The sequence below is a fragment of the Gadus chalcogrammus genome, chromosome 20 (genome assembly GCF_026213295.1).
Source record: "Gadus chalcogrammus isolate NIFS_2021 chromosome 20, NIFS_Gcha_1.0, whole genome shotgun sequence".
Taxonomy (NCBI): domain Eukaryota; kingdom Metazoa; phylum Chordata; class Actinopteri; order Gadiformes; family Gadidae; genus Gadus; species Gadus chalcogrammus.
In genome coordinates, this window is record NC_079431.1 from 594232 (window position 1) to 619504 (window position 25273).

At 55.7% G+C, this 25273-nt stretch overlaps 1 protein-coding gene across 1 annotated transcript in view; it reads left to right on the forward strand.

Annotated features, from left to right (window-relative positions):
- Positions 1-489: 489 nt before the first annotated feature.
- Positions 490-25273, forward strand: part of LOC130373666 (bromodomain adjacent to zinc finger domain protein 2B-like) — a 33574-nt gene continuing 8790 nt past the window's right edge. Inside the window, exons 1-31 of the mRNA XM_056580286.1 lie at positions 490-676; positions 1090-1248; positions 1572-1744; positions 2222-2392; positions 2546-2659; positions 2783-2995; positions 3142-3547; positions 4425-4694; positions 5784-5844; positions 6427-6535; positions 6615-6716; positions 7026-7200; positions 7719-7811; positions 8861-8922; positions 10471-10536; positions 12039-12104; positions 12402-12446; positions 13053-13085; positions 14492-14557; positions 14834-14974; positions 16989-17237; positions 17437-17651; positions 17830-17904; positions 18437-18698; positions 19249-19311; positions 19413-19557; positions 19867-20282; positions 20412-20468; positions 22671-22902; positions 24194-24349; positions 24926-25068. Of these exons, the coding sequence (XP_056436261.1) occupies positions 490-676; positions 1090-1248; positions 1572-1744; positions 2222-2392; positions 2546-2659; positions 2783-2995; positions 3142-3547; positions 4425-4694; positions 5784-5844; positions 6427-6535; positions 6615-6716; positions 7026-7200; positions 7719-7811; positions 8861-8922; positions 10471-10536; positions 12039-12104; positions 12402-12446; positions 13053-13085; positions 14492-14557; positions 14834-14974; positions 16989-17237; positions 17437-17651; positions 17830-17904; positions 18437-18698; positions 19249-19311; positions 19413-19557; positions 19867-20282; positions 20412-20468; positions 22671-22902; positions 24194-24349; positions 24926-25068 (4725 nt within the window). The remainder of the gene's footprint in view (positions 677-1089; positions 1249-1571; positions 1745-2221; positions 2393-2545; positions 2660-2782; positions 2996-3141; positions 3548-4424; positions 4695-5783; positions 5845-6426; positions 6536-6614; positions 6717-7025; positions 7201-7718; positions 7812-8860; positions 8923-10470; positions 10537-12038; positions 12105-12401; positions 12447-13052; positions 13086-14491; positions 14558-14833; positions 14975-16988; positions 17238-17436; positions 17652-17829; positions 17905-18436; positions 18699-19248; positions 19312-19412; positions 19558-19866; positions 20283-20411; positions 20469-22670; positions 22903-24193; positions 24350-24925; positions 25069-25273) is intronic.

Consider the following 25273-nt stretch of genomic DNA (forward strand, 5'->3'; position numbering starts at 1 on the left):
CTAACGTAGACCTCCATGTTGGTCCTACAGGCCTCAGACCTCCACTAACGTGGCCCTCCATGTTGGTCCTACAGGCCTCAGACCTCCACTAACGTAGACCTCCATGTTGGTCCTACAGGCCTCAGCCCTCCACTAACGTGGACCTCCATGTTGGTCCTAGAGGCCTCAGACCTCCACTAACGTGGACCTCCATGTTGGTCCTACAGGCCTCAGACCTCCACTAACGTAGACCTCCATGTTGGTCCTACAGGCCTCAGACCTCTACTAACGTGGACCTCCATGTTGGTCCTACAGGCCTCAGACCTCCACTAACGTAGACCTCCATGTTGGTCCTACAGGCCTCAGACCTCCACTAACGTGGACCTCCATGTTGGTCCTACAGGCCTCAGACCTCCACTAACGTGGACCTCCATGTTGGTCCTAGAGGCCTCAGACCTCCACTAACGTGGCCCCGCTCTCCCCTTGTCTCCTCCAGGTCCTTTGTTCCAGATGGCCGACCAGCCCTTCAGCCTGTCCGGGGGCTCCGGCGCCTTCCCGCTCCTCGGCCACCCCGCCTTCGGCCTGTTCGCCGCCGCCGCCGCCGACTCCGGCTCCGGACGCTCCGAGTTCGGAGGCCTGGGGACCCTGGGCGTGTCCGCTGCCCTTGGGGCCCATCCTCAGCTGGGGGCCTTCCCAGGTGAGACACGCACACAAAGGCCGCTTCATCTGCAGTGGTCTTGGTTCCCTGGTTCCTCAGGGGCTGATACCGTCCTGTGTTTGAGCGCCCGGACAGGAGGAGCTTCTTGTCTTGTGTTTGCCTGGTGGCCCCCAGGGCTCAATAAGCACGCTCACCCAGCGGGGGGCGGAGGCTGGTCTGTGGTCCAGTACTCCTCCTAGTACAGCCTCACACGGCCTCACTCAGGAGCCCACGAAGGCTGGCTGTGGACCTCTAGAGTCAGAGCTCTGAAACAGTCAGAGCTCTGACTGTTTCAGAGCTCTAGAGTCAGGTACTGACCGAGGTGGTACTGACCGAGGAGGTACTGACCGAGGAGGTACTGACCGAGGTGGTACTGACCCAGGAGGTGCTGACCGAGCTGTTGTCGTCCTCAGACTGGTGGCGAGCCTCGGAGACCCGCGGCCTCAGCGCCCTCTTCCACCCCCTGCTGGGGCTGCCCCCCCTGTTCCCCCCCCCCTTCCACAACCACCACGCCTTCCAGCTCGGCCCCGCCCCAAACGACCACTCTGCCGCCGCCACCGCTGCTGCTAAAGGTACGTAGCCTGGAGCCATGCTAAAGGTGCGTAGCCTGGAGCCATGCTAAAGGTACGTAGCCTGGAGCCATGCTATAGGTGAGTAGCCTGGAGCCATGCTAAAGGTGCGTAGCCTGGAGCCATGCTATAGGTGAGTAGCCTGGAGCCAGAGTAGCCTGGAGCCAGTGTAGCCTGGAGTCAGGCTCAAGGTGCGTAGCCTGGAGCCATGCTATATGTGAGTAGCCTGGAGTCAGACTCAAGGTGCGTAGCCTGGAGCCAGGCTCAAGGTGCGTAGCCTGGAGCTAGGCTCCAGGTGATAACGCTCCCTGTCTCCTGTTCTCCAGGAACCAGGAGAGCTGTGAACGGGGGGGCGGTCCGATCCCCCCCGGCTGGGAACGGGGCCCCTCACCGGGCCCCTCACCGGGCCCCCGCCCAGCGGGCCCTCTCCCTGGAGAGGAGCAGAGCCACCAGGAGCAGCCCGGGGGCTCCGGAGCAGCAGAGCCCGCAGAGAGAGCAGGTCACTATGTGCTGCTCCTCCTCCTCCTCCTCCTCCTCCCTCTCCTCCTCCTCCTCCTCCCTGACTCCTCAGAGCTCCTCCTCCTCCTCCCTGACTCCTCAGAGCTCCTCCTCCCTGACTCCTCAGAGCTCCTCCTCCCTGACTCCTCAGAGCTCCTCCTCCCTTACTCCTCAGAGCTCCTCCTCCCTGACTCCTCAGAGCTCCTCCTCCCTGACTCCTCCTCCCTGACTCCTCAGAGCTCCTCCTCCCTGACTCCTCAGAGCTCCTCCTCCCTGACTCCTCCTCCCTGACTCCTCAGAGCTCCTCCTCCCTGACTCCTCAGAGCTCCTCCTCCCTGACTCCTCAGAGCTCCTCCTCCCTGACTCCTCAGAGCTCCTCCTCCCTTACTCCTCAGAGCTCCTCCTCCCTGACTCCTCAGAGCTCCTCCTCCCTGACTCCTCAGAGCTCCTCCTCCCTGACTCTTGTTGTTTCTCTCAGGCGTTGAGCCCCAGCCCGCCAGAGTGCGGCAGCCAATCGGCTTCCTCCTTGGAGAGCTCCAGTGACGATGGAGTGAGCAGCAGCGACCTGGACGACGAAGACGACGAGGAGGAGGACGAGGAGCTGTCCAGCGACAGCGACGACTCTGAGGACGCTCGAGGGAAGCTGAAGGTGTGTGTGTGTGTGTGTGTGTGTGTGTGTGTGTGTGTGTGTGTGTGTGTGTGTGTGTGTGTGTGTGTGTGTGTGTGTGTGTGTGTGTGTGTGTGTGTGTGTGTGTGTGTGTGTGTGTGTGTGTGCGTGACCCCCTAACCTCCTCTTCCTCAGCCCCCCGCTCAGGGGGCGACCCCGGAGAGGAAGAGGAAGAGGGCGTCTGAAGGGGAGGAGGCGCGCGGTAGGAAGAGGTCTTCCTCCTCCTCCCACCCCCAGTCTTCCTCCCTGGCCACCACAGCGCTCCGCCCCCGGACGAGGGGGGGGGGGGAGGAGGAGGAGGAGGAGGAGGGGGAGGAGCCTACGCAGCACACCAGTGTTATCCAGACCACCGGATTGGCCGCCGGTCACCAGCCTCCAGCGATGGTTCCGGCCCCCCACAGAGAGACCTCTGCCGGACCCCCGTCCTCCCACTGCTCCTCCCCCATGCACTCCTCCTCGCCCAAGTCCCCGTCTCACCCCTCGTCCCCCACGCCTCCCTCGGGCCCCGCCTCCCCCTCACACAGAGCCAGGGCTCTGACCCAGCTCACCCAGCCCCCCACCCTCCAGGCCTCCACCCTGCAGCAGGTGAGCAGCCCGGCAGTGGGGGGGTAAGGTGCAGCTCACGCACAGCACAGGGTCTGGTCTAGCTGAAGCGCTTTGACCCAGATGGCACGGCGGTGAATACTGACCAGCTTGCCGCTCCCCTGTGCGTCCAGCCCTTCCTCCCACAGGGCTCCTTCAGACGGGCCCCCCCGGCCTCCCACAGAGGTCTGAGGAGGCGGCCTTCGTCTCCGCCCCCCTCCCCCTGGAGCCACACCAACCTGTTCCTGAGTGCGCTGACCAACGGGGCCCTGCCGCCCCCGCTGGACGTCCAGGACGCCCCCCTGGCCCTCACCACCAGGGCCCGCGCACCGGAGCCTCTTCCCCTGCCGGTGGACCTCTGCACCGGGGCCCGGAGGCCCCCCCCCTCCTCCGCCGCGGCCCACGGGCCCACCAGGGGCGGGCGCTCAGCTCCCTCGGACGCAGCCCTCAGGAGCACGGAGTCGGACATCAGCAGCAGCAAGAACTCAGAAGACTCCCTGGAGGAGGAAGAGGACGACGAAGAGGATGACGAGGAGGAGGACGGCAGCCTGTCGGGTGGGTTTAATATACAGACCGTCTACAGCCTGACGGGTGGGTTTAATACACAGACCGTCTACAGCCTGACGGGTGGGTTTAATACACAGACCGTCTACAGCCTGACGGGTGGGTTTAATACACAGACCGTCTACAGCCTGACGGGTGGGTTTAATACACAGACCGTCTACAGCCTGACGGGTGGGTTTAATACACAGACCGTCTACAGCCTGACGGGTGGGTTTAATACACAGACCGTCTACAGCCTGACGGGTGGGTTTAATACACAGACCGTCTACAGCCTGACGGGTGGGTTTAATATACAGACCGTCTACAGCCTGACGGGTGGGTTTAATACACAGACCGTCTACAGCCTGACGGGTGGGTTTAATACACAGACCGTCTACAGCCTGACGGGTGGGTTTAATATACAGACCGTCCCTCCTCTCCCCCTCCTCTCTCCTCCCTCTCTCCCTCGTCTCTCCCTCCTCTCTCCTCCCTCTCTCCCTCCTCTTCCTCTCCTCTCTCCTTTCTCTCCCCCTCCTCTCCTCCCTCTCCCCCTCCTCTCTCCTTTCTCTCCCCCTCCTCTCCTCCCTCTCTCCCTCCTCTCTCCTTTCTCTCCCCCTCCTCTCCTCCCTCTCCCCCTCCTCTCTCCTTTCTCTCCCCCTCCTCTCCTCCCTCTCTCCCTCCTCTCTCCTTTCTCTCCCTCCTCTCCCCCTCCTCTCCTCCCTCTCTCCCTCCTCTCCCCCTCCTCTCTCCCTCCTCTCCCCCTCCTCTCCCCCTCCTCCCTCTCTCCTCTCCTCCTCCTGTCTCCCTCCTCTCCCCCTCCTCCCTCCCTCCTCCCTCCCTCCTCTCTCCCCCTCTCCCCCTCCTGTCTCCCCCCTCTCCCCCTCCTCAGACAGCAGTCTGGAGAGCGACTCGGACGTCTCGGAGGACGACCCCCCGGATCGGGGGGGGCCGGAGGCGGACGCAGAGGGACCCCCTCCCACACTGAGGCGCTCCCTGTTCTGTCCCTCCTCCTCCTCCAGCTTCTCCCCCCTCAACCTCCAGCTCTCCAGGCCCCGCGACCCGCTGCCCCGGGCCCTGGAGGGCCCCACCACGGGGCCCCCTGCTGGCGCTCTGCCCTACGGCCCCCCCCCCACCTCCTCCACCTCCTCCACCGCTCCTGGTACCTAACCTCTCTGACCTACACCCCCACCTCCTCCACCTCCTCCCCCTCCTCCACCTCCTCCCCCTCCTCCCCCTCCTCCCCCTCCTCCACCTCCTCCACCTCCTCCACCCCCCCCCCCTCCTCCCCCTCCTCCACCCCCCCCACCTCCTCCCCCTCCTCCCCCTCATCCACCCCCCCCACCTCCTCCTCCCCCCCCACCTCCTCCACCCCCTCCACCCCCCCCCACCTCCTCCTCCCCCCCCGCCTCCTCCACCACCTCCACCCCCCCCACCTCCACCCCCCCCACCTCCTCCTCCCCCCCCTCCACCTCCTCCACCCCCCCACCTCCTCCCCCTCCTCCCCCTCCTCCACCTCCTCCACCGCTCCTGGTAACTAACCTCTCTGACCTACACCCCCACCTCCTCCCCCTCCTCCACCTCCTCCACCTCCTCCTCCACCTCCTCCACCCCCCCGCCTCCTCCACCTCCTCCCCCTCCTCCCCCTCCTCCACCTCCTCCACCTCCTCCACCTCCTCCTCCTCCTCCACCTCCTCCCCCTCCTCCACCTCCTCCACCTCCTCCACCTCCTCCCCCTCCTCCCCCTCCTCCACCTCCTCCACCCCCCCGCCTCCTCCACCTCCTCCACCCCCCCGCCTCCTCCACCTCCTCCACCTCCTCCCCCTCCTCCACCTCCTCCACCTCCTCCCCCTCCTCCACCTCCTCCACCTCCTCCCCCTCCTCCACCTCCTCCCCCTCCTTCCCCTCCTCCACCTCCTCCACCCCCCCGCCTCCTCCACCCCCACCTCCTCCACCTCCTCCTCCACCTGCCCCACCTCCTCCACCTCATCCACCTCCTCCACCCCCTCCTCCACCGCTCATGGTAGCTAACCCTCTCTGACCTACACCCCATGAGGTGGAGGAACACTTTAACACTGCTCCGCTCGGAGCACAAGGATCACTCAAAGAAACCCCTGTAATGCCAATCGGGTTAGGGTCTAAGGCATGCTGCATGAGGTCCGGCCTCTTAGTAGACAGAAGGAGTAGCACAGTGGAGCAGGCCGGTCTACCCTGATGGGGAGGAGTACCTCATGTGTCCCTTTGTCCCCAGGAACAGGGAGGAGGAGGAGGGTGACTGACGAGCAGGTCCTCAGAGTTCCCCTTCAGTTCGGGTAAGACCACTCTGTCTAAGTTGGGTTAACGCTCAGAACCATCAGCTCAGAACCATCAGCTCAGAACCATCAGCTCAGAACCATCAGCTCAGTGGAGAGGACGAGAGCTGCTCTAGATGGTTAACGCTAGAGCCATGAAGAGCAGCTTTAGGCCTTAAGAGAACCTCATCACCAACTCCCTCCACATCAGAGGAGCCCATCTGGAAGGAACGGGAGCAGGACGAACTGAACCCTTAGAGGGAGGGTTTAATGTCCGGATGACAAACAACTATTGAATGTATTGATGAATGATTTGATCAAAAAGTATATTTGGAGGTTAGACTGACAGGTGGGCTGGCCAATCTTTTAATGTACACCGAACAAGGTGATTGGCCGGGCTTTACCAGGCCTGGCCATGTCTCTAACCCTGGGACCCCGGAGGTGACCCCGGAGGTGACCCGGGAGGTGACCCCGGGGTGACCCCGGAGGTGACCCCGGAGGTGACCCCGGAGGTGACCCCGGGGTGACCCCGGAGGTGACCCCGGAGGTGATCCCGGGGTGACCCCGGAGGTGTGACCCATTGGTGTGACCCTGGTGTTCCAGGTGGCAGAGGGAGACCCGTATCCAGGCGCTGGGGGGCCGTCTGCAGGGAGAGGTGTCCTACTACGCCCCCTGTGGCAAGAAGCTGCGCCAGTACCCAGACGTCATGAAGGTAGGGAACCGCCTGGCCTGGTTTCATACTGTACTGCAGTGATCTGATGACGGGCATCCATCTGTTCCTTCTCCTGTAGTACCTCTCCAGGAACGGGATAACGCAGATCACACGAGACAACTTCAGCTTCAGCACCAAGATCAGAGTGGGAGACTTCTACCAAGGGAGGGAAGGACCACAGGTACCTTTTGCTTTCAGTCTTTAGTCCCATTTTAGAGGCCCTCCTGGCCTCAGGGCTCCCAGTCAGTGTGTTCTCCTGGCCCCAGGGCTCCCAGTCAGTATGTTCTCCTGGCCCCAGGGCTCCCAGTCAGTGTGTTTTCCTGGCCCCAGGGCTCCCAGTCAGTGTGTTCTCCTGGCCCCAGGGCTCCCAGTCAGTGTGTTCTCCTGGCCCCAGGGCTCCCAGTCAGTGTGTTCTCCTGGCCCCAGGGCTCCCAGTCAGTGTGTTCTCCTGGCCCCAGGGCTCCCAGTCAGTGTGTTCTCCTGGCCCCAGGGCTCCCAGTGGTTCCTGCTGGGGGAGGAGCAGGTTGCTCCATGCATCGTGGCCATGGACGGGAGGCGGAGTCGGCAGGGACCGGGGCCAGCCCCCCGCCAACCCCCCCGCCACGGAGACAACGACATCCAGGACGCCAGTGGACTAAAACTGCTACGCAAACTAGAAGCCCAAGGTACGCATAGAACCGACCCGAAGGTACCCTATAGAAGGACCAGAAGGTACCCTATAGAACAACCAGAAGGTACCCTATAGAAGGACCAGAAGGTACCCTATAGAAGGACCAGAAGGTACCCTATAGAAGGACCAGAAGGTACCCTATAGAACGACCAGAAGGTACCCTATAGAAGGACCAGAAGGTACCCTATAGAAGGACCAGAAGGTACCCTATAGAACGACCAGAAGGTACCCTATAGAAGGACCAGAAGGTACCCTATAGAAGGACCAGAAGGTACCCTCTAGAAGAACCAGAAGGTACCCTATAGAAGGACCAGAAGGTACCCTATAGAACACACTAGAAGCAGCATGACCCTAGGATCTGATCCTGGGGTTTGGTCCCTGGGTTTAGGGGTGCAACCTGTGAACCAAGGAGGCTTACGGTGGGATTGGGGGGAGCCTGTGACCTCTGACCCCAGGAGGCTGGTGATGGGTTTGGGGTACAGTCTGTGACCTCTGACCCCTTGTCCTCTGCAGAGATCGCTCGGCAGGCCACTCAGATCAAGGAGATGAGGAAGCTGGAGAGGCTGGCGGTAGCCCGGGCAGCCAAGGAGGCCCGGAGACAGCAAGGTGGGCCGAGAACCTCCCTAACCTAATCTAACCTTCCATCAGTGTTATCACCCCCCTCACCTGCCCCCTGCTGGAGAACACTGCAGGAGACAGCAAGGTGGGCCGAGAACCTCTCTAACCTTCCATCAGTATTATCACCCCCGTCACCTGCCCCCTGCTGGAGAACACTGCAGGAGACAGCAAGGTGGGCCGAGAACCTCTCTAACCTTCCATCAGTATTATCACCCCCGTCACCTGCCCCCTGCTGGAGAACACTGCAGGAGACAGCAAGGTGGGCCGAGAACCTCTCTAACCTTCCATCAGTATTATCACCCCTGTCACCTGCCCCCTGCTGGAGAACACTGCAGGAGACAGCAAGGTGGGCCGAGAACCTCTCTAACCTTCCATCAGTATTATCACCCCCGTCACCTGCCCCCTGCTGGAGAACACTGCAGGAGACAGCAAGGTGGGCCGAGAACCTCTCTAACCTTCCATCAGTATTATCACCCCTGTCACCTGCCCCCTGCTGGAGAACACTGCAGGAGACACATCTCACTGAGTTAAGCCCAACATGAGGAACTGGTCAGTAAACACGGTGGAACCGGTCACTGAACACGGTGGAACCGGTCAGTGAACACGGTGGAACCGGTCAGTGAACACGGTGGAACCGGTCAGTGAACACGGTGGAACCGGTCAGTGAACACGGTGGAACCGGTTACTGAACACGGTGGAACCGGTCAGTGAACACGGTGGAACCGGTCAGTGAACACGGTGGAACCGGTTACTGAACACGGTGGAACCGGTCGGTGAACACAGTGGAACCGGTTACTGAACCCGGTGGAACCGGTCAGTGAACACGGTGGAACCGGTCAGTGAACACGGTGGAACCGGTCAGTGAACACAGTGGAACCGGTCGGTGAACACGGTGGAACCGGTTACTGAACACGGTGGAACCGGTCAGTGAACACAGTGGAACCGGTTACTGAACCCGGTGGAACCGGTCGGTGAACACAGTGGAACCGGTTACTAAACACGGTGGAACCGGTTACTGAACCCGGTTTGTGTTCCAGCGGTCCTGGCTGGAGAGGAGAGGAGGAAGAGGAAGGAGCAGATGAAGATTCAGAAGCAGCAGGTTAGACTTTCATTTTTTTTAAAAGATCCACTTTCCTTGACAGCGGTCAATTTTACTCAGCAACAGTGAATCATCAAATATAATTTACCGCCGGAAGTTGTGAAGGGCCCATGCAAGGGAACGTAGAGTTCCATGGCATTGACAAGAGCCCTGTAATAAATATATTTATTGTGGCGATCAGCACGGGAAGGACGAGACGGGAGCCCAGGTTCAGCAGTCATACAACTCTCGACTACGAGCGTTGCCTTTATTTGACGCACATGACGCACAAAAACACACTCAAGATAACCAATTGACATAACGTCTCGGTGACGGTGTCGGAAAAATAACTCAGTAAAAACCAATAACACTGACCCACCCAGAGAGACAAACCCCACACAATGGCCCCGCCGCAACGGACCTAGGAGGGGCGCCAGAGGTCCCACCTCAGCACGGCGACCACGCCCACTGTCGCTACTATATATAAATATTAGGGCTGTCAAGCGATCAAAATTTGTAATCGTGATTAATCGCATTAATGTCATAGTTAACTCAGATTAATTGCGATTAATCGCAAATCTTTTTTCTATGCTAAATATCCCTTGATTTATTTTTCCCATTAATTGTTCTCATTTTAATGCTCTTATCGACATGGAGAAGTGCATCGGCTTGCCTTGTGCAAATGTTTTTTTATTGATAACAACATTGGCATATACTGATCAAAGCAGGAAGATACAAAAAAAAGCCTATAGTGCAATTAAACGATGAACATACAAACATACTGCCTTGAACATAGCAGTCGGGCTACTGCTTCTTTGTTTTGAGCCAAAGAAAAAAAAAAAAGATATTTTTAAAAAATATGAATTTGCGTTAATCGCGCGATAAAAAAAATTAACGTCGTTAAAATTGGTTTGCGTTAACGCCGTAAATAACGCGTTTAACTGACAGCCCTAATAAATATATATGTGTGTATGTTTATAGAATACACATCAATGTAGATGTCTATATATATAATATGTGTACATTATATACTTGTGTATATATCCCACTATATAATATATTCATGTTTATACAACGGGGGACCTAACTCCAGCGATCTGATTGGTTCCCAACTGTTGTATAATGAGCGTATACATAACTGCTATCTATACACATCAATGTAGATGTCTATATATATAATATGTGTACATTATATACTTGTGTATATATCCCACTATATAATATATTCATGTTTATACAACGGGGGACCTAACTCCAGCGATCTGATTGGTTCCCAACTGTTGTATAATGAGCGTATACATAACTGCTACGCCCGATCATTTTATATAATATGCATGTGTATAAACTAAAATCACTGCTTGATGCTCTTGTAAAATGCAAAGATTAAAGATACTTACCTTTTCTCTTCTGCACACACACACACACACACACACACACACACACACACACACACACACACACACACACACACACACACACACACACACACACACACACACACACACACACACACACACACACACACACACACACACACACACACACACACACACACACACACACACGCAGGAGAAGATGCAGCGTGTGCAGCAGATTCGGGCGGAGAAGGAGATGCGTGCTCAGCACATTCTGGAGGTAAGTCCTGGAAGGTAAAGCCCTGCCTCTGCCCTCAAAGGCCCACGGCAACGTTATGTAACGCACCTTTGGTTGCTTGGTTACTGATGCTTTATTGTTATTTAATAATTTGTTGAACAGTAGGCAACGTTATATTTAAGATAGTTGTGCCCATAGTGGATTGTAAGCAGTGTTATTGGCATGGGGCCAACAGGAGCACGGACGCCCTGCTAGGGGTAACCGTGGTAACCCACACACACGCCCTGACAAAGGAAACCGTGGTAACCCACACATGCCCTGCTAGGGGTAACCGCAGTTACCTCCACACACACGCCCTGCTATGGGTCCCCATGGTAACCCACACCACACACCAGTCCTTCTAGGGGTCACCAAGGGAACCTACACACGTCCTGCTATGGGTCACCATGGTAACCTACACACGTCCTGCTAGGGGTCACCACGGTAACCTACTCACACGTCCTGCTATGGGTCACCATGGTAACCTACACACGTCCTGCTAGGGGTCACCACGGTAACCTACTCACACGTCCTGCTAGGGGTCACCACGGTAACCTACACACGTCCTGCTAGGGGTCACCATGGTAACCTACACACGTCCTGCTAGGGGTCACCACGGTAACCTACACACGTCCTGCTAGGGGTCACCATGGTAACCTACACACGTCCTGCTAGGGGTCACCATGGTAACCTACACACGTCCTGCTATGGGTCACCATGGTAACCTACACACGTCCTGCTAGGGGTCACCACGGTAACCTACTCACACGTCCTGCTAGGGGTCACCACGGTAACCTACTCACACGTCCTGCTAGGGGTCTCCACGGTAACCTACTCGCACGTCCTGCTAGGGGTCACCACGGTAACCTACTCACAGGTCCTGCTAGGGGTCACCACGGTAACCTACTCACAGGTCCTGCTAGGGGTCACCACGGTAACCTACACACGTCCTGCTAGGGGTCACCACGGTAACCTACTCACACGTCCTGCTAGGGGTCACCACGGTAACCTACTCACAGGTCCTGCTAGGGGTCACCACGGTAACCTACACCCTCCCTGCGGCTCTCCCTCTGACTGCACTGCAGCCTTTGAGACTTTAGCATCAAGGGAAATAATGACATAACCGCACAATTCTAGAATATGTTAAGTTTGACATTATCAGCTCAGCCACTGGCTGTGAGGGACCTTTGAGGAAACCATCAATCAGAGAAATATCAATCATGTGACTATGAACGGATGAGTCTATCCTTTATGTTTGATTATGAACTGTTTATCCAAGTCCATTTTCTATCCCTACTCCTATGAAGCTATGTAATCAGGAGATTGAATCAAGATCAATTCACTGAACTCCAATTAATTAGTGGCATTATATATTATACATATTGATGAAGTGTGAGGATGCGAGCGCAGTGTGTAGAGCCTAGACCCTGCCCTGAGGACTCTGAGCTGGCGGCTGCTCCTCACCCAGTGGGTGTGCTGAGCCTAAACACTGTTCTGCTGCGCAGGAGAGAAGGAACAGGAAGGCGGAAGCAGCCAATGCCAAGGTAGAGGAGGCGGAGAGGCGAAGCCAGGTCAGTGTAGAGCTCACCTCCAGAGCCCCCAGCCCCCCATGTCATGTTCACCCCCCCACCCCCCCCGGGAGACACCCGTTACCATGGCATCGTTACCAGTGTCATCAGCAGCAGCCTCTGCGAGAATCCAATGAGTAGCCTTCCATTGTCACCCGAACTCTGACCACCCCCCCAGTAGCCAATCAGATCAGCCGTACAGAACATGGTCGCCTGTCTGTGATGGTCCATCCATGTGTCATGTGTGTGTGTTTGAGCCAATGGGGAGGCGTGTGATGTAAAGTGTGTCTATGTCCACAGGAGAAGGAGGTGCGGAGACAGCAGGCCGTGGTACTGAAGCACCAGGTAGGAGACACACCTGTAGCCCCCAGGTAGAGACACACCTGTACCCCCAGGTAGAGACACACCTGTAGCCCCAGGTAGAGACACACCTGTACCCCCAGGTAGAGACACACCTGTAGCCCCCAGGTAGAGACACACCTGTACCCCCAGGTAGAGACACACCTGTACCCCCAGGTAGAGACACACCTGTAGCCCCCAGGTAGAGACACACCTGTAGCCCCCAGGTAGAGACACACCTGTACCCCCAGGTAGAGACACACCTGTACCCCCAGGTAGAGACACACCTGTAGCCCCAGGTAGAGACACACCTGTACCCCCAGGTAGAGACACACCTGTACCCCCAGGTAGAGACACACCTGTACCCCCCAGGTAGAGAGACACTCCTGTAGCCCCCAGGTAGAGACACACCTGTAGGGGCCCAGTGGGGGGGCTGAACGGGGCCGATAGGACCCTGAGGGGCTCTCCTAGTCTTCTTCTTCAGCCTTTATTCTTCACCCCAGACCAGGGCAGCTGTGCTGGGGGGTTTAGGTATTTTGTCTTTCTCTCACTTGAATTTCACCTTTGGTCTCATTCTCTCCTCTGTTATTCTTTGACCTCTCTTTCTGCCAGGAGTTGGAGAGGCATAGACTAGATATGGTATGGGTATGGTGTTTCTCCCTTCATCTTCATCGCTGCATGCTGTCACCAGTGGTGGCCATCATAGCACCACACCTAGCCTAGCGCTGGCATCAATGGTGGTCATCATAGCATCACACCTAGCCTAGCGCTGGCATCAATCATGGTCATCATAGCATCACACCTAGCCTAGCGATGGCATCAATGGTGGCCATCATAGCATCACACCTAGCCTAGCGCTGGCCTCAATGGTGCTCATCCTAGCATCACACCTAGCCTAGCGCTGACATCGCCTTCCACCGATCTGCATGGCTTAATCTTACACACACACGCATGCACGCACATGAACACACACATGTACACACATATGTACACACACGCCAACAGTCTCACAAACAGTATCTTGGAGATCATCCCTCACCTGGTTGACTGCAGCCCCGGACCCAAGAGGACCAACTGGCGGCCATGTGTTGCTGTTTGGGATTCACTGAGCTCTCTCTTCTCACAGCTCTGTTCAGCTCATTAGAGCTGAACCTCACTAGACCCCCCCCCCCCCCCCCCGAACCTCACTAGACCCCCCCCCTGAACCTCACTAGACCCCCCCCTGAACCTCACTAGACCCCCCCCTGAACCTCACTAGACCCCCCCCTGAACCTCACTAGACCCCCCCCCTGAACCTCACTACACCCCCCCCTGAACCTCACTAGACCCCCCCCCACCTGAACCTCACTAGACCCCCCCCTGAACCTCAATAGACCCCCCCCCTGAACCTCACTAGACCCCCCCCCTGAACCTCACTAGACCCCCCCCTGAACCTCACTAGACCCCCCCCCCTGAAGCTCACTAGACCCCCCCCCTGAAGCTCACTAGACCCCCCCCTGAACCTCACTAGACCCCCCCCCCTGAAGCTCACTAGACCCCCCCCTGAACCTCACTAGACCCCCCCCTGAACCTCACTAGACCCCCCCCCCCGAACCTCACTAGACCCCCCCCCTGAACCTCACTAGACCCCCCCTGAACCTCACTAGACCCCCCCCTGAACCTCACTAGACCCCCCCCCCCGAAGCTCACTAGACCCCCCCCCCCGAAGCTCACTAGACCCCCCCCTGAAGCTCACTAGACCCCCCCCTGAACCTCACTAGACCCCCCCCCCTGAAGCTCACTAGACCCCCCCCTGAAACTCACTAGACCCCCCCCCCCCCCTGAACCTCACTAGACGCATGCTCTGCATGCGTGCGCGTACGCGCGTGTGTGTGTGTGTGTGTGTGTGTCTCAGCTCCGTCTCACTGAGCTGCTCTGTGTGTGTGTGTGTGTGTGTGTGTGTGTGTGTGTGTGTGTGTGTGTGTGTGTGTGTGTGTGTGTGTGTGTGTGTGTGTGTGTGTGTGTGTGTGTGTGTGTGCGTTGTCTCAGCACTGTCCTCTCTTTCTCCCCAGGAGAGGGAGAGACGCAGGCAGCATCTCATGCTCATGAAGGCGTTGGAGGCTCGCAAGAAAGTGGAGGTGAGTCGGTCCTCCGAGCCAGCAGGGGGCAGGCTCTACCATGCCCCTCTTTGTAAAGGTAGATCAACCTTTATGGTTCAGCAAACCAAGCTGCTGTGGTAATGTTCCAATTATTTCTATGGAAGTCCTTAAGACTCAAATTGTGCAAATTGGGAAGGCCATAATCCTCTACTCAAGACCCTTGCACACGCAGACACACGCACACACGCTCACACACACATGCACACACACGCTCTCACACACATGCACACGCTGTGTTGACTGTGCCGGCTGCAGGAGCGGGAGCGTGTGAAGCAGGAGAAGAAGGATGAGAAGCGTCTGAACAAGGAGAGGCGGCTGGAGCTGAAGAGACTGGAGCTGGAGAAGGCCAAGGAGCTGAAGAAGCCCAACGAGGACATGTGCCTCTCCGACCATAAGGTAGTAGACTGTAACAGACCATAAGGTAGTAGACTGTAACAGACCATAAGGTAGTAGACTGTAACAGACCATAAGGTAGTAGACTGTAACAGACCATAAGGTAGTAGACTGTAACAGACCATAAGGTAGTAGACTGTAACAGACCATAAGGTAGTAGACTGTAACAGACCATAAGGTAGTAGACTGTAACAGACAATAAGGTAGTAGACTGTAACAGACAATAAGGTAGTAGACTGTCTAACAGACCATAAGGTAGTAGACTGTAACAGACCATAAGGTAGTAGACTGTAACAGACCATAAGGTAGTAGACTGTAACAGACCATAAGGTAGTAGACTGTCTAACAGACCATAAGGTAGTAGACTGTCTAACAGACCATAAGGTAGTAGACTGTCTAACAGACCATAAGGTAGTAGACTGTAACAGACCATAAGGTAGTAGACTGTCTAACAGACCATAAGGTAGTAGACTGTAACAGACCATAAGGTAGTAGACTGTCTAACAGACCATAAGGTAGTAGACTGTAACAGACCATAAGGTAGTAGACTGTAACAGACCATAAGGTAGTAGACTGTAACAGACCATAAGGTAGTAGACTGTAACAGACCATAAGGTAGTAGACTGTAACAGACCATAAGGTAGTAGACTGTAACAGACAATAAGGTAGTAGACTGTAACAGACAATAAGGTAGTAGACTGTCTAACAGACCATAAGGTAGTAGACTGTAACAGACCATAAGGTAGTAGACTGTAACAGACCATAAGGTAGTAGACTGTAACAGACCATAAGGTAGTAGACTGTCTAACAGACCATAAGGTAGTAGACTGTCTAACAGACCATAAGGTAGTAGACTGTCTAACAGACCATAAGGTAGTAGACTGTAACAGACCATAAGGTAGTAGACTGTCTAACAGACCATAAGGTAGTAGACTGTAACAGACCATAAGGTAGTAGACTGTCTAACAGACCATAAGGTAGTAGACTGTAACAGACCATAAGGTAGTAGACTGTCTAACAGACCATAAGGTAGTAGACTGTAACAGACCATAAGGTAGTAGACTGTAACAGACCATAAGGTAGTAGACTGTCTAACAGACCATAAGGTAGTAGACTGTAACAGACCATAAGGTAGTAGACTGTAACAGACCATAAGGTAGTAGACTGTCTAACAGACCATAAGGTAGTAGACTGTAACAGACCATAAGGTAGTAGACTGTCTAACAGACCATAAGGTAGTAGACTGTCTAACAGACCATAAGGTAGTAGACTGTAACAGACCATAAGGTAGTAGACTGTAACAGACCATAAGGTAGTAGACTGTCTAACAGACCATAAGGTAGTAGACTGTAACAGACCATAAGGTAGTAGACTGTAACAGACCATAAGGTAGTAGACTGTCTAACAGACCATAATGTAGTAGACTGTCTAACAGACCATAAGGTAGTATACTCTGTGCCTGTAGTCCTAGATTCTATGTTCATCACTCAGAAAAGCAGTGTTGATATGACCTCAGATCTGTTTCCAGTTCTAGTTCCTCACATGCGTCCCCTACTGATAGTCCACCTCTTCACTAGTGCAGACGGTTGTCTGTAGAGGCCTTCTGTAACAGCAGCATGCTGTGGTGGACCTCTGAAACATACAGCTCCACATACTGCCACCCAGTGGTTAGAGATGGAAAGACTTCAGCCATGTCAGCCATGTCCTATTAAGTACATATCCATGGATGAGTCATTCAGGATATCCTGAGAATATCACCCATTGAATGTGATCTGCTGATTAAAATACATCGTATAAATCCTTATATCCCTTATATTCCTAATGTATTTGATGAATTATTAATTAATGTTGAATATTGAATCTAAAGATTCCTCCCGGAGCTGTCCCGTCTCCCCTAACCTCTCCCCCCCCCCCCAGAGCCTCCCGGAGCTGTCCCGTCTCCCCTAACCTCTCCCCCCCCCCCCCACAGAGCCTCCCGGAGCTGTCCCGTCTCCCCTAACCTCTCCCCCCCCCCCAGAGCCTCCCGGAGCTGTCCCGTCTCCCCGGCCTGCCCCCTCCCGGCGCCGGCCCCTCCGACCTCCTGATGGTGGTTCAGTTCCTGCACAGCTTCTCCGGGGTGCTGGGGCTGGACGGGCCCCCCCCGTCCCCCCGCCTGCTGAGGGAGGGGCTCCTGAACCGGGCCCCCGCCGCCGCCCGCGTCTCCGGCCTCCTGGTCAGCCTCCTGGCGGCCGCCGTGCGCGACCCGGGGCTCCCGGCCGGCCACAGGGTGAGGCCGCGCCCCCTGACACGTGCACCCTGACACACGCACCCTGACACGCGCACCCTGACACGCGCACCCTGACACGCGCACCCTGACACGTGCACTCGTCTACTTTGGAGCATGCACTCCTAACATGCGCACTATAAATGGTGTATTGGTGATTCAACATGTAAACGTGTTCATCCATGACCACGACCCCCCCCAGACCAAGACCCTGCTGGGGGAGCCCCTGGGCAGCGTGCGGCTGACGGGGGACAGCGTGTCGGAGGTCCTGCAGATGTTCCTGGAGGCCCACGGGGAGCAGCCGGAGCTGGCCCTCCGCCTCAGGACCACGCCCTTCAGGGCGCTGCATCCCGCCCACAAGGCCACCCTGCTGGCCGCGCTGGTCAACGAGCTCTGCTGCAGCAAGGCCGTGGTCAGGTGGGCGCACCCACGCACGCACGCACACATGCATTCAGGCACACACACCCGCACTCTCACACACACACTCATTCACCCTCACACATACTCACTCACTGACGTGGTGTTATGACGACACAGAGCTCCTGTCCGGTCTGGGTCTGGCTAACGGTGTGGCCGTCCTTGCCTCCGTTCTCAGTGAGATCGACAGAACCATCGACGCCATGACCGGCCTGAGGAAGGACAAGTGGCGCATCGAAGGACGGCTGCGCAAGTGAGTCTGGGCGGCTAACGACCTGTAGGAGCTAACGACCTGTAGGACCTGTAGGACCTAACGACCTGTAGGACCTAACGACCTGTAGGACCTAACGACCTGTAGGCCCTAATGACCGAACGACCTGTAGGACCTAACGACCTGTAGGACCTAACGACCCGTAGGAGCTAACGACCTGTAGGAGCTAACGACCTAACGACCTGTAGGAGATAACGACCTGTAGGAGCTAACAACCTGTAGGAGCTAACGACCTCTAGGCCCTAACGACCTAACAACCTGTAGTACCTAACGACCTGTAGGACCTAACGACCTGTAGGACCTAACGACCTGTAGGACCTAACGACCTGTAGGAACTAACGACCTGTAGGAGCTAACAACCTGTAGGGGCTAACAACCTGTAGGAGCTAACGACCTGTAGGACCTAACGACCTGTAGGAGCTAACGACCTGTAGGACCTAACGACCTCTATCTAGGATCTAGTCCATCTGTCCCCCATGATGTCACTTCCCACTCATGATGTCACTTCCCCCAGGCTGCGGAGTGCCCACGCTCGGGTGACGGGCAGGAAGGAGGGGGAGGGGCCGGGGGAGGGGCCGGGGGAGGGGCCAGCGGCGGGGGGGGCGGCCGCCGGACGGAGACCCAGGAGGAGAGAAGGAGACAGCGAGGAGGAAGAGGAGGACGACGACGAAAGCGAGGAGCAGGGAGATGAGGAGGAGGACGAAGAGGAGGAGAGCAGAGGAGGAGGAGGAGGAGGAGGAGGAGGGAGGAAGGGGAGGAGGCTCTGTGAGGAAGAGGTTGGTTCACCTTTAAGGAGATGCTCCTCTCCCCCACAGTGAGATCCCTTCAGACAGGGAGGTGTGAGTGAAGATTTTTTCCTATGAAATGGGAAACAACTATAATTAATATAATGCAAATTAGCGTAGCGAACGTGCTCTCCTACGTCCCGCGCAGCATCGGCGTGTCGGCACCAGAGGAAGAGCCTTCTACTGTTTTCATTCACGTTGGAAAATGTGACGCTTTTGTCGAAAACAGGACGACCTACACATTCAGATGGTGTAGTTAATCCATATTCTAGAGCTAGGCCTCAAAGCTAGAGCTAGGGGGAGCAATGGGACAGGGCCTAAGGCTTGCTCCCTCATGTAGACTGATGTTCCCTAAGGCTTGTTCCCTTATGTAGAGTGATGTTACCTAAGGCGTGTTCCCTAATGCTTGTTCCCTTGTTCCCTAAGGCTTGTTCCCTAAGGCTTGTTCCCTAAGGCGTGTTCCCTAATGCTTGTTCCCTTTTTCCCTAAGGCTTGTTCCCTAAGGCGTGTTCCCTTGTTCCCTTGTTCCCTCCTCCCTCAGGACGTCAGCCTCCAGTCAGCCACTGTGGAGGAGCTGGAGAAGCAGATTGAGAAGTTATCCAAAGTAAGACTGTTAATGTTGCTGCTTCACTCAGTCATAGTCCTCCTCACTCTGTCACCTCTGCTCCATCCTAAGCCCTAACCCGGCCCCGCTTGTCTCCGTAGCAACAGAGTCAGATCCGGAGGAAGCTGTTTGACTCCTCCCACTCGCTGCGCTCCACGCCCTACGGCCAGGACCGCTACTGCCGCCGCTACTGGCTGCTGCCCCCCTGCGGAGGGCTGCTGCTGGAGGCCCCGGGGCCCGCAGACGGTACTGGGGGCCTGCTGGGGCTACTGGGGGGTGCTATGGTGGAGACCTCAGGCTACCGGCTCTACTGGGGCGACTGGGAGTGGTCCACAATGTTGGTCTGGTCCAGGTTGTCGTGTTATTATATTGTGTGTGTGTGTGTGTGTGTGTGTGTGTGTGTGTGTGTGTGTGTGTGTGTGGTGTGTGTCTGTGTCTGTGTCTGTGTCTGTGTCTGTGTCTGTGTCTGTGTGTGTGTGTGTGTGTGTGTGTGTGTGTGTGTGTGTCTGTGTCTGTGTCTGTGTGTGTGTGTGTGTGTGTGTGTGTGTGTCTCAGGGTGTGTGGAGCTGAACGAGGAGGGAGAGAGAGGGTCCAGCCTTCAGGGGTTAAAGGTGAAGGAGGAGGAGGAGCCAGCCATCAGCCCCGCCCCTCCGGATCTCCTGCAGGCCCCGCCCCCCCAGAACCTCTTCCTGCTGAAGCCATCCTCCCTCTCCAAGCTCAGCACGCTGCTGGAGGCCGGAGCCCCCCCGGGGGTCCTGGCGGGGGTCCCGTCAGAACCTGGGACCCGCGCCCCTGTAGGACGCCCCCCGGGGGTCCCGTTGGACCCCCCGGCGGAGCAGCTGCTCAGGGCCCTGACGGAGCGCGGCGCCCAGTGGTTCAGCCTGCTGCCCCGCTCCGCCTGCGACCACGCCTCCGTCACCTCCAGCAGCCCCCGGGACGCCTCGCCACCCTGCCTCTCCCCCCAGCCCCCCGCCCTCACAGACCCCCCCCAGCCCCCCGCCCTCACAGACCCCCCCCAGCCCCCCGCCCTCACTGACCCCCCCCAGCCCCCCGCCCTCACTGACCCCCCCCAGCCCCCCGCCCTCACTGACCCCCCCCAGCCCCCCGCCCTCACTGACCCCCCTGGGGCCAGCAGCCTGCAGCTCTCTGCCCTCCAGGTGGGTGGTTTCTGGTGGTTCTGCGTTAGAGTTGCAATCTTTTTATGTTTTTTTCTTTTAACGGTTCTTTATCGTTAGTATAGAACTTACGCCAGCTAGAGGGGAGGTGTAAAAGATAAGTTATAACTTAGTGTTACGTTGAAACTATCTGCTTGGTGCAACTGCTATTTTGTTAGCAGTGTAGAGTGTAAAGTCGAACGTTTGGGTGATTTACGTTCAACGTAGCCTAAGTGGGACCTTGCGTTCTGCTGCGGCAACCAGCTGCAGGTCATTATTACCGTAATTTTCGGACTATAAGCCGCGCCTTTTTTCCCATTTTTCGATTCTGCGGCTTATATAACGTTGCGGCTAATCTATGGATTTTTAAAGCTAACGGCCACTAGGGGGACCTCCTAAATCTATGGATTTTACAGGTTACAGTCCACCAACTTTAACGCCATGTGCTCTATGACCGATCCGTGCCCCCCCACCTTTAAGCGGCGGGCTCCAGCAGGAAAAGCTGGAGGCCGGAAAAGAGTGAAACAGCTAGCGCGCAAAAGTAAAAGTGGAACCGAGAGTGGTACGAGAGAGAGAGAACGAGAGCAAGACAGACATTACGAGAGCGAAACAGCCATCTCTTTCCCAACAATCCCCTCTGTGCACGAACCCTTACATATGGTAATTAGGGCTGGCCCGAATTATTTGAATATTCGAATACTCGTTCAGAAAATTAGTATTCAAAGCTTAAATCAGTATTCGGAGCTTCCTTTAGGTACGTGACGTTACCAGAGCGAGGGAGGCAAAGCGTCAGCGACACCAAGCAGAGAAGCGAGAGAGGTGGAGGAAGAATAGATATCTTGTAGCGGGATCTCGGAGGTAAAGTAATACTTAGGGAAATGCTAACCTTAGCTTAGTTGTTTGTTTACGTTCGCTGTACAGCGCCGCGCCAATCAACTGTGGCTGGGTTGTGCCAGAGCGTGAGCGTCTTGGGAATACCCGGTCAATATAATGGATATAATATGGACACATAAGACAATCAATATTCGGTATTTGTTATGGATTTATTGTACAAATTCCCTGAAAAGATGCACGTTCCAGGATGAATGGAAAAGCTCCCGTAAGGGCTGAGATGGCAGAGGACAGCTGATTTGGAACGGAGCAACAGCTGTTCACTTTCAAGGGGAAAAAATAAGGAACTTCAACCTACTTAGGCATACTAATTAACGTTCAAAAACTATAAAATCTTCAACAAAATATGCAGATACTGTAAAAATCGGTTCCATGGAGTATATAGGGATTATTAATGTTGTTTTTTATGGTGTTTTTTCGTATTCGAATATTCGCTCGGAAAAACCAATATGAGACCTGGTCATTACCAGTACAGTAACCAGTATGAGACCTGACCATTACCAGTATAGTAACCAGTATGTGACATGGTACTTACCAGTACAGTAACCCGTATGAGACCTGATCATTACCAGAACAGTAACCAGTATGTGACCTGGTCGTTCACAGTACAGTAACCAGTATGTAACCTGGTCATTGCCAGTACAGTAACCAGTATGAGACTTGGTCATTACTAGTACAGTAACCAGTATGAGACCTGGTCATTACCAGTACAGTAACCAGTATGAGACCTGGTCATTACCAGTATAGTAACCAGTATGTGACCTGGTCCTTAAAAGTACAGTAACGAGTATGATACCTGGTCCTTACCAGTACAGTAACCAGTATGAGACCTGGTCATTGCCAGTACAGTAACCAGTATGAGACCTGGTCATTACCAGTACAGTAACCAGTATGAGACCTGGTCATTACCAGTATAGTAACCAGTATGAGACCTGGTCATTACCAGTACAGTAACCAGTATGGGACCTGGTCCTTACCAGTATAGTAACCAGTATGTGACCTGGTCCTTACCAGTACAGTAACGAGTATGATACCTGGTCCTTACCAGTACAGTAACCAGTATGAGACCTGGTCATTACCAGTATAGTAACCAGTATGTGACCTGGTCCTTACCAGTACAGTAACCAGTATGAGACCTGGTCATTACCAGTACAGTAACCAGTATGAGACCTGGTCCTTACCAGTACAGTAACGAGTATGATACCTGGTCCTTACCAGTACAGTAACGAGTATGATACCTGGTCCTTACCAGTACAGTAACCAGTATGATACCTGGTCCTTACCAGTACAGTAATCAGTGTGATCTCTCCCCAGGGGGGCGGGGCCTACGCAGGGCTGCCTTTCTTCCCGCCCTTCGGGCCCCTCCCCCCCCTGCTGGCGCTGGCCTATCAGCAGCAGTACGAGGTCGGCGGGACCAGCAACCCCTTCCTGGTCCACGCCCCCCCGGCCCAGACCTCCAATCTGACCCTGCCCAAACCCCCCGCCACCCTCGCCCCGGAGACCACCAGGACGCTGGACTACCCGGAGCCCAGAGCCATCCCCGAGGGTAAGGCCGTGGCCACGCCGACCATGGAGGGCAGAGGGCGGTCCACCCAGGACACAGCCCGTGGCGGGCAGGCAGGGAGTCCAGCCAGGAGCGAGCTGCAGTAGTGGAGCCGGGAGATGGCGACCACTTGGACCAGGGGGGCTGGATCCTGCGGATGTTGTAGAGGGCAGATGTGCAGGATGGGGTCACCGCGCTGATGTTCGCGGAGCAGCATAACTGATTGACCAGTACCACACTGAGGTTTCTGGCAGTTGGTGAAGGAGATACAGCAAAGCTCTCGACAGTGACCAATAGGTCCATGCGAGGGTAATCTTTTCCCTGGCATTAGGAGGAGCTCAGTCTTGTTGAGGTTAAGCTTCAATTGATGGGCAATCTTCCGAGTGCTGACGTCTGCCGGACATTCAGAGATGTGTCTTGCAATCAGGCTGTTGTCAGTGGAAGGGTAAGAGGAATAGCCGATTGTCAGCGTAGCAGTGATCACATAGGAAAAACTGTGTGATGTGATAACAGAGCCCAGGGTTCGGTTATATAGGGAGAACAGAAGGGGCTCCAGTACAGAGCCTTTAGGGACACCAGTGTCGAGAGTGCAGGGTTTGGACAAGGAGCCATTCCATGTGACCTGATAGGTGCGATTCGCCAGGTAGGATGTTGACCAGGATAGCGCAGAGTCAGCGAGGCCGAGTTTGGCGAGAGAGGCAAGGAGGATCTGGTGGTTGACGGTGTCGAACACTACGGATCGGTCGGGGAGAAGGAGAAGCGAGGCTCTGGCAGCACGGAGGGACTCAGTCACCACAAGGAGAGCTTTCTCAAAGTGCAGTCTTGCCTGACTGATGGGGGTGAAGCAGGTTGTTGTGTGAGAGATAGGGGGACAGTTGGTTAGGGATGGCACGTTCCAATGTTTTAGAACGGTATGAAAGAAGAGATAGGCTTGATGTCAGTGACAAGGGTCGGTTTCTTGAGGAGCGGCTTGATTCTGGCCGTCTAGAAGGACGCTGGAACAAGGGGGGGAGGTGGTGGCGTGCTTAGACCTAACTATTGTTGATCGTTAGAGGAGAGAGGGATCAAGTGGGTGAAACCAGAGGTGGGGATAGGGTGAGGGAGGATGGTGGCAGGAGTAAAGGAGGAGCTGATGTCCTTCCCATTCTGTGTGTGTGTTTGTGTGTGTGTGTGTGTGTGTGTGTGTGTGTGTGTGTGTGTGTGTGTGTGTGTGTGTGTGTGTGTGTGTGTGTGTGTGTGTGTGTGTGTGTGTGTGTGTGTGTGTGTGTGTGTGTGTGTGTGTGTGTGTGTGTAGACATGGCATGGGGCTGGTGGAGGGTGCGGGGCGTGGAGGAGCTGCGGGAGGTCGTGGCGGCGCTGCACAGCCGGGGAGTCCGAGAGAGGATTCTGCAGAAACAGATCCAGAAGAACATGGAGTACCTGAGCCTAGCCTGGACCGGGACCTCGGAGGGTACGGCTCACCTGTGGAACCTCACCTGGAGAACCACACCTGTATAACCTCACCTATTGAACACCACCTAACCTGTATAAACACACCTGGAGAACCACACCAGAAGAACCTCCCCTCACCTGTAGAACCACACCTGTAGAACCACACCTCACCTGTGGAAACACACCTGTAGAACCACACCTCACCTGTGGAAACACACCTGTAGAACCACACCTGTATAACCACACCACACCTGTAGAATCCCACCTATAAAACCACAACTCACCTCTAGGACCTCACCTGTAGAACCTCACAGCACCTGTAGAACTACACCCTACCTGTGGAAACACACCTGGAGAACCACACACCTGTAGAACTACACCTTACCTGTGGAAACACACCTGTAGAACTACACCTTACCTGTGGAACCTCAACTCACTGCGTGTGTGTGTGTGTGTGTGTGTGTGTGTGTGTGTGTGTGTGTGTGTGTGTGTGTGTGTGTGTGTGTGTGTGTGTGTGTGTGTGTGTGTGTGTGTGTGTGTGTGTGTGTGTGTGTGTGTGTGTGTGTGGGGGGGGGGGGGGGGGGGGGTCCCTCAGAGGCGTGGCCCCTGGAGGAGCAGGCGCTGGGCGGGGGGGAGCAGTGGTGTGTGGAGCAGCAGGCCATGGAGGTGGACCTCAGCCTGCTGCAGCAGGTGGAGCACCTGGAGAGGAAGGTGTTCTCAGGGGGCCTGCAGAGCAAGGTCAGCAGCTCTATAGAGCTACACCTCCATAGACCTACACCTCTATAGACCTACACCTTTATAGAGCTACACCTCTATAGAGCTACACCTCCATAGAGCTACACCTCTATAGAGCTACACCTCTATCGACCTACACCTCTGTATAGATCTACACCTCTCTATAGATCTACACCTCCATAGAGCTACGCCTCTATTGAGCTACACC